Below are 8,706 nucleotides of genomic sequence, written 5' to 3'. Positions count from 1 at the left end.
TCGTTTTATCAAAAAAATAATAAAAAAAAAATTACAGATTTAAATTTAAAAAAAAATTAACGGGGTAATAAATTGTTGTAATAAATTTGTAAAACGATGCAGAATTAATTATTACTATAATCGAAACATGAGTTTAATTATTATTATTATTTTCTTTTGTTCTTATATTGATTTGAAAACGTTTCTTCATAATTTTTTTTTGTTTGTTATTTTTATTACGTAATAACAACGTGAGGAATAAGTAGGGTCGGGTTAAAGGGGTAGGGATGAATAGTTGGGGGGGGGGCAGACGTGAAAGTAAAAAAAAATTAATTAACATTTGTTTTTCGTTCATTTAATTTAATTATGTATGTAAAAAGAAAAAAATTTTTTTTTTTGTTGGTTTCCCATAAAAAATTTTTTTCTTTTTTTTTTTTATTAATTAGGTAATAATTTTTCAATTTATTATTATTATTATTATCATCGAATCTCTTACGTATTGCATTATTTAATTTTTTTCATAAGGGGTGATTACGTGAAACGTTTTTATTATATTTTTTTAAAAAAAAAAAAAAAATTTCCAAGAGTAATAATAATTTTTTAATAAATTTCGATTTAGTATTATCGATCGATTGATTGATTGATTGATTCTGCATCGATGAGCTCAATAATTGTTATTAATAATATTGATTGATTATAAGATAAGTATGAGTGGTAACGTCAATTATTTACGATGGTTATCGAATAAGACCGAAATGAAATTTTTTTTTTTTTTTTTTATTCTGGAATTCGAAAGAAAGATGAATCGGAAATGAATTTACGTCATACACGTTTTATTACCGGTAATAAAAATTACTTTTCCTCTTTCCCGATTGATAATAGGTTATTGATAAAAAAAAAAAACGGTTAAATTGGCATGATTTACAAAAGACAAAAATTTTTATTTGGTTGCTTATGTGTGTGTTTAATTAGTTTTAGATTTTTTTTTTTAAAATTTAAATTACCTCGGGTAATAAAATTTTGTGATTAGGTGAATGAAGTAATAAAAGATGAAAAATTTAATACTTTTTTTCTAATACGAAAAACTAATAATTGATAATAATAATAATAATAATAATAATAATAATAATAATTTTAAAAAAATTGCATGTTTAGTTTTATTATTATTAATAATTTCTTTTTTTAAACGTGTGAGAGTTTGGTTGTGGTTTTATTACTTTTTTACCACTGCCACCCACCCACCCACTCTCCTCTTCTCTTGCCCTTTTTAAAATTTTCCGCGTTTTTTTTCTTCTGTATTTGGGAAATGATTGATTGGGGGGGAGATTTCACGTGTCGAGTAATTTTTTTTTTTTTATTACGGTAATTATCCGAAAGTAATTTTTTTTTTCCTCCGTAAATATTCCATTAAACTCTTGGTTTGGTTGGAGAGGATGAATGGGGAAGTGGGGGAGGGGGGTGTAAGCGGGAAATGGAAATAATTTAAAAGGTTTTATTTACATTTTTTTTTTTTGCTTTTAAAACGTCATCATATTACATCACAGATCACGAAATCCATGTGTAATCATCCGGATGAATGAATGAATGAGTGAATGAATGAATAATTTAAAGGGTAAAGGTTAAAAAAAAAAAAAATTCTCCCGGTATTTTCTTTTTGAAAAATTACTGTTATCATCATTATTATTATTATTTTTCTTTGTAATAATAATAATAGTAACGTCACCGACACGTTTACCTTTTTTTTTTTTCTGTTTCTCCTGTTTCTCTTTTTTCTTTATCCGAATGAGAATGAGATTAAAAAAAGGGGTATTAAATTTAATGGAATTCTTTTTTGGGGGAGGTTAGAGAAGTGGGTACTGGAGAGGAGAGGAGGAAAAGGAAGTTATATAGTGCAAAAGGAAAAAAGAAGAAAAAAAAAAATTAAATTCGTATGTGTGAGTTGTTGTTTTGTCATCATTAATAATATATATAACACTCTGACATTTTTCTTTCGATAACACAAATAATTATTTTAAAATTTATATATAATTAATAATAATAATAATAATAGTAGTAGTTGTAGTAGAAATAGTAGTAATAATAGTAGTAATAATAATAATAGTAAAACAATTTATTTCAAAGCAATAAAATATTATTATTATTATTATTTTTAAATAATAAGAAGAAGGAGAAGATGAAAGCAATCGAAGTAGTTGATTGTGATTGATTGATTGTTGGATTAATTATTATTATTATTATTAATTTAAAATTAATTGTATTTGAATTTTTTTTTTTTGCTTTTAAAACCGAAAAACAAATAGAGATCGATGGATCGATTGATCGATCGATCGAATTTCCAAACGATATTTAAAACTTATAAGAATTTGAATGTTTTCTTATCATTTCTGATATAAAACGGAAATGCGTTAATGTTAACGAAAAATGACGCGTTGATTTTTTTTTTTTTAACAGAAGTTTGTAGAAGATTTTGTTCGTTTGTTTGTTTGTTTTTGCAGGACTACAAATTCATACATAAAACAAACACGTTTGTTTTTCGGTTTTTAAAAGTTTTTCTTTTATTTCTATTTTTTTTTTTTTTTTTTTTTTTTGGTTTTCGCTTATTTTAGGTAAAATTTGATTAATTTTTTCTTTTTTTTTCTTACTTTACTCACGTTTATGTACAAAATAATAATAATAATAATAATAATAATAATAATAATAAGTAATAATAGTAATAATAATTAATATAAACGTTATGCTCTGTGTCGCGAGTTTTGTATTATTAAATTAGTTTTTAGTTTTTATCGTAGTTATTAAGAATAGTTTTTTTTTTTAATGTATGAATTTTTCATTAGTTTTCCTATCGTTCTATTTGATTTTTTTTTTTTTTTAGTTGTGTAGTTAATGTGTGTAGTTAGTTTTTAAAAATTAATAATAATAATAAAAATGATTTTAAAAAATTAATTAATTAATAAAAAAACCACCATTTGCACTGTAGAATTATTTATTTTCAATATAGTAAAAGTTTTAAAAGTAGATTTCTTTTTTTTTTTTGTTTTTCGTTTTTAGTTTTTTTAATTTTTTGTTGTTTAATTAAATAATAATAATTAATAGCTTCATTAACATCTTTTTTTTTTTTTTTTTATTAAACAAATTAACATAACTTTATGGATTTTCTAATGTTTTTCTAATTTATTAAAATGTGTGACGTAACGATCAAAAAGAACCAATGAGAATCGTTTACGTCACGATGACAATTTTATTCGTTATTAATTTTGGAATAAAAAATTATTACGAGATTTAATAAGGAAAAAATTATCATTATTTTTTTAAAATTAGAAAATCCATGTTTTTACTTAATTAATAGTAATAATAATAATAATTAACCTTTTTATTACTTCAATAATAACGATGAAAAAATAATTTTATGACTATCGTTAAAAATTAGCCTTATTTAGTTTTTTTGTTTTTTTTTCCTTTAGTTTTTCCTAAGTGTTTTTATTTAGAAAAATGTTTTAAAATAATTTTAAAGCTTCGTTTCTTCTGCTTTTATTAATTATTAATATTTGATTTTAACGTACGAAAGAGAAAGAGAGAAAGAGAAAGAGGAAAGTAAAAAAAAAAAAATTTTTTTGAATTTTTTTCGTGTGGATTATTTTACTTGTGCCTTAATTAATTTCGTTACAAAAAGTTTTGAATGAGAGAGTGAGAGAGAGAGAGGGAGAAGGGAGAGGGGAAGAGAGAAAGAAGAACTGCGAGAAAAGTGGGAAAGGAAGAAAGGAAGTAAAAAAAAGGGGGGAAGAAACATCAAATAGGAAGAAGAGAGTAATAAAATTTTCAAGATATAATAAAACCTTTTACGAAGTATTTTGCCTCTACACCCCCCTCACCTCCCTTCCTTTTTTTCTCTTCCCTTTACGAAAACGAACGTTGTTAAGGTTAAATTCATTCCCGGAGTAAAAGGAGAGAGGAGATAAAGGTAATAAAAAAGTGAGGAAAATTATTATTTACAACTTACCTATTACGAAAACGATGTGTGACGTTATAAACGAATTGCTCCCCGTTAATAATAATAATAATTAATAAACGATCGACTCTCATTATCACGATGAATGATATAAATTATTATTATTAATTAATAATACGACGTCATAATAATAATAATTATAAAATATTATTTATTACCTTTAAATATTATTAACTTGTAATTATCGTATTAGAAAAGCAATACCAAAAATAATAATAAAAAAACTTATCGATAAATAATTAATTTATGTATAAAATATTTTATTATTTATTAATTAATTTTTTTTATTACGGTAATTAATAATAATTATAATTCAATTCTGGCAATCAATTCAATTAATAATAAAATGTATTTATGTATATATATATAAAAAAAAAAAAAAACCCAACAACAAACAAGTAATAGATTTTAATATCTAAAAAGAAGAAAAAAAATTATGTACATAATTAATTTCACTTAATAATAATAATAATAATAATAAATTAAAATGTCTTCCTAATGCAATCATTCGTAAAATGAAATGCATAAAAAATTAATTAATTAAATTATTATCATTATTTTTTTTTCTTAATAATAATAATAATAATAATAATAATTTAGACAATATTAATAAATAAATAAGTTTATTTGTAGACGAAAAAATAAACAAACAAACTAAACAAACAAAAAAAAATTTATTATTGTATGTATATACTTTATATTGAAATGATATTATTATAATAAGCGTGAAAAGTAAAAAAAATTTTAATAATTTTAAATAATTTTAAATAAATAGATAAATAGATACATAAATAAATAAAAAGCATTTATATATATAATTTAAGGATCTCAATAATATATATAAATATATACATAAGTAATTGTAATATAAATATATATTAAGAAAACAAAAAAAAAAGAAAAATTATTATTATTATTATTATTATTAATAATCATCACTGTGACGTAATTAGTTCTAGTCATTATTTTTTTTTTCTTATTAACGAATAAAAATATGAAAATATGAAATTATTAATATTATTAATATTATTAATATAAATTATTAAAAAGATAAGACAAAAAAAATTTGTTCGTTTATTTTATTATTGATTTTATTCTACTTATTTACATAGATTAATAAATAATGATAAGGAAGTGATAAGAAAATAACGTGTGTATGTATGGATTATTATTATAATATATCGTACATACATACATAAATAAATTATTTAATTCGGTACGTTTATTAAAACGAATTTTTTTTTTTTTTTTTTTATTATCAGAAGGATGATAAGAGATCAACGGATGATAATGACGCGTATATGAAAATTAAAGTGATGAGATAAAACTAACTGATAAGAAACGGATTACTGTGATAACATGTCAAAACAAAATTTGAAAACGGAAATGGAAAAGGTAAGTCTGGAAAATAAAGGGAAACAAACAAGGGATGTGTTTTGCACAAACATATGTTTAAAGTTTGTTTCCTTTCTTTTTATTGTTATAATTATTTATTTTTTGGAGAGGGAGGGGAGGGGGAAAGCCGGAAAACAAATGATATGGAAAAGAAAGGGGGTTATAAACCATAATCATCTTCTTCGGCTGGATCTTCGTCACTTTCTATTGGTTGACAACCGTAACAAATACCACCGATATCTTTCCAGCATTCTTTACAATGTACAAAATCGCAACCCGGAGTCGTACACTCGTGAAATTCTCCAATTTTTCCAGGTTCGGGTTCTCCACAAATCAAACATTGTCTTTTACCCATTGGAAAATATCTTAACCAATCAAATTTTTTACGATTTTTTAATCTCAATGCTAAAAAAATATTCGCATCGAACTGCCGGAAGTAAAATTTGGAAAAAAAGAAAATTTTTTTTTAATTCCCCTCGGGAATGGTTTTTTGTGATGATGATGATGATAAAACTTACAGAAAGATTTATTTCCCTCGCTTTTCTTCTTAATCTTGCTCTCATGTACCTGAAATACCCGACTCTTCTTTTTAATGTTTCGTTATATAAAAATAATATTCTTTTTTTTTCTCTCTGTTTGTAACACAACGAAAAAAGAGGAGATTAACCATTTCCGGTTGATTTTAAAACGGAATGATGATGATGATGAAATAGTTATATTATTACCTTGTGATAAAAATAAGCGCAAATAACGCGATTTATTCTTTGAGTATAACCTTCCAGTAAAATAAATATCCATATTAGAAAATATGTGCCGTATATTTTATATAGATAATATTTTGATAACATTATCGGTTTTGGAAGGCAACGTTCGTTCGAATGTACGACTCTTACTTTTCTTTTAAAATTAAAACCTTTGACTATCGATCTAACAAGGTTTGCTATCATACCCGTACCCTTTATCGATATGCTCATGTCGTGTTCTCCTGAAGGTGAAAGAAAATTTTTTTTTTTATTTTCCCACTATGACGTCATGAAAACAAATGCATCAATGAGCGTACCTATTTGAGTGTATTCTACGAGTGCGTGTTTTGCAACAATGTCGAGAGTTTCATAAAACAAACGATCGAGTAAAATAAATGTCGTTGCCGTTATCATTTCAAGTACGAGTTTAAATGTTTGTCCCATCTGTCGACAAACGAAAAAATTAATTTTTTTTTTTCTAATTCCACGTTGAAAAAAATGTTTCATTTTTTTTTTTTTTTTTGAAAGACTCACGATTCTTCTTTGCTCTTCCGACAAGAGTAATACGGCGTATGGATCGATAAAATTTTGCCTTTCAACTTTTTTCATCGGTAAAAGAAATCTTTGACCTCTTTTCTTTCTCCTGTTATCAATGTGTCGAAAATATTTCGTTATGTATTTATTATCAAATTCTATATCGGTTAAATATCTTTCGTGATACTGATAAGCTCTGGAAATTTAAATTTATTTTTTATTTTTTAAAACTCGTTCGTACCAAAGGTTTTGTTGAAAGAACAGGAAAGGAAAAAAAGAAAACGATCGTTTCTGCTGCCACGACGATGGTGAAACGTACTTGTATATGACGCGGAGAAATATGAACGCCAAAATTCTTTTCATAACGATAATGATAACGTCGAATATGTTTTTTTTTTCTTGGAAAGTTTTAGTTATTTTTTCAGCGACTTCAGCCGCGGATTTAACGTTGACTCTCGGCAAAGGATTGCTTACTTTGAATTGTATGTTGACATCTTTGAAATTATCTTCCATATCCGTTTTTATGTTTTTTAACGTTTCGTAACCTTCGCCGAAACCGGGTTCGATTTCTTTCGATGGATCGCATACCGCTTTACCTCCGAAAACTATTTACGACAAATATAGTAATCGTTTGTTCGTTCGTTTGTTTGTTTGTTTGCGTTGTCTTACCCTGTGCTAAATTGCATATGAATGTTAATTTCATCGGCCAACATAACAGCCAAGCGACAAACACGCTCACGGTGTTGTAACATTTGTCGTAGGCTTCGGAAAATAATTCCCTGCATCTTTCCGCTCCCTTACTGATAACATCTGAACAAACAAAAAAAAACAAATTTATTGTTATTATTATTATTACTACTTCCGGCGGATGTGTATCGCGTGTGTGAGTAACCTTGACATCTATATTCGAGTTTTCTTTTGTATTTTTTTTCATATTCTTCTCCTTTGTTTTCCGTTTGTTGTTGTTGTTCGATTTGTCTTTTTTTTGTTTTATTTTTTCCCGAATATTTTTCGTCTATGGCATCTGATCTTTTCGAATCGCCCTATCCGAAAATAATAATAATAATAAAAATTACCGGTAATAAAATTTAAAAGGAAAATTTTCCTTGAGATTTTTTTTTTTCAATGACGTTTTTATTAACTCAAACCGCAGAAGACACCTTTTTTTTTTGTTTAGCTTTCTCTCAATTATTTAATTCTCTTGTGTTGGATTAAAACAAAATGGCGTTTTTCCCGTGGGAATTTTTTTTTTTTCACGTGGGATAGAAAGTAAAAAAAAAAAGGACAAGAGAAAGACAACAAAAAAAATTCAAGAATTGAAAAATGTAAAAAAAAAAAAACGGGAGTAAAATCAAATTGTCAAAATGTCCGAAAAGGGTTTAAAAAAAAAAAATAAGAGAAAATTTAAACGTGGCAGAAGAAACCGAAAAAAATTAAAATAAAATAAAATAAAGCAGTAAAATCGAAATGATAAAACCGCCATAAGTAAGACCACGACCGTGAGTAAGGAAGGAAGTAATGAATGAAGGAAACAAACAAACAAAAACAAACGTCGTATACGTAAAAGAAAACAAAAACAAACAGTAATAATAATAATAATAATAATAGTAATTACTTGCAAAGTATCGACGTAATCATTTTCGTTACGTAATTTATTGACTTCATCTTCGCCTTCGATTTCTTCAACGATGGGTTCGATAACGTCACGAACGCTTTCGAGAGTATCCAAAACTTCTTTTGTATCGTGATTCATTTGATACAGAGCATCCTTTGACAAACAAACAAACAATCAAACACAGAATTAAAAGGAAAAATGGAAATTTCTATTATTAAAAAAAAAAATACCTGAAAAGGTTTGACCATGAGTTCGTATCTCGTTTTAGTAAGATTATGTGCCAAAGTTGTCGTACAACCAAAAACTCTCACAGCTTCTTTTGCATTGTTCGATATCGTCATGAATGGACCACCTAAAACGTATGCCAAAACAATCGTTTTAAGTATTCCACGTCCGGATTTACCACAGAAAGCTGGCATTGTCAACAAAGTTAT

At 25.6% G+C, this 8,706-nt stretch overlaps 1 protein-coding gene across 1 annotated transcript in view; it reads right to left on the bottom strand.

The window, feature by feature from the left end:
* Positions 1–5,540: 5,540 nt before the first annotated feature.
* Positions 5,541–8,706, bottom strand: part of Phum_PHUM361090 (dendritic cell-specific transmembrane protein, putative) — a gene marked incomplete at both ends in the record, with an annotated part of 3,679 nt that continues 513 nt past the window's right edge. The window contains 10 exons of the mRNA XM_002428002.1: positions 5,541–5,807; positions 5,899–6,012; positions 6,106–6,365; positions 6,441–6,567; positions 6,658–6,853; positions 6,977–7,262; positions 7,327–7,467; positions 7,550–7,700; positions 8,273–8,425; positions 8,503–8,684. Of these exons, the coding sequence (XP_002428047.1) occupies positions 5,541–5,807; positions 5,899–6,012; positions 6,106–6,365; positions 6,441–6,567; positions 6,658–6,853; positions 6,977–7,262; positions 7,327–7,467; positions 7,550–7,700; positions 8,273–8,425; positions 8,503–8,684 (1,877 nt within the window). The remainder of the gene's footprint in view (positions 5,808–5,898; positions 6,013–6,105; positions 6,366–6,440; positions 6,568–6,657; positions 6,854–6,976; positions 7,263–7,326; positions 7,468–7,549; positions 7,701–8,272; positions 8,426–8,502; positions 8,685–8,706) is intronic.

This window comes from Pediculus humanus, genomic scaffold (genome assembly GCF_000006295.1).
Source record: "Pediculus humanus corporis 1103172107775 genomic scaffold, whole genome shotgun sequence".
Lineage (NCBI taxonomy): Eukaryota > Metazoa > Arthropoda > Insecta > Psocodea > Pediculidae > Pediculus > Pediculus humanus.
This window is presented reverse-complemented; position numbering and strand designations above follow the sequence as displayed.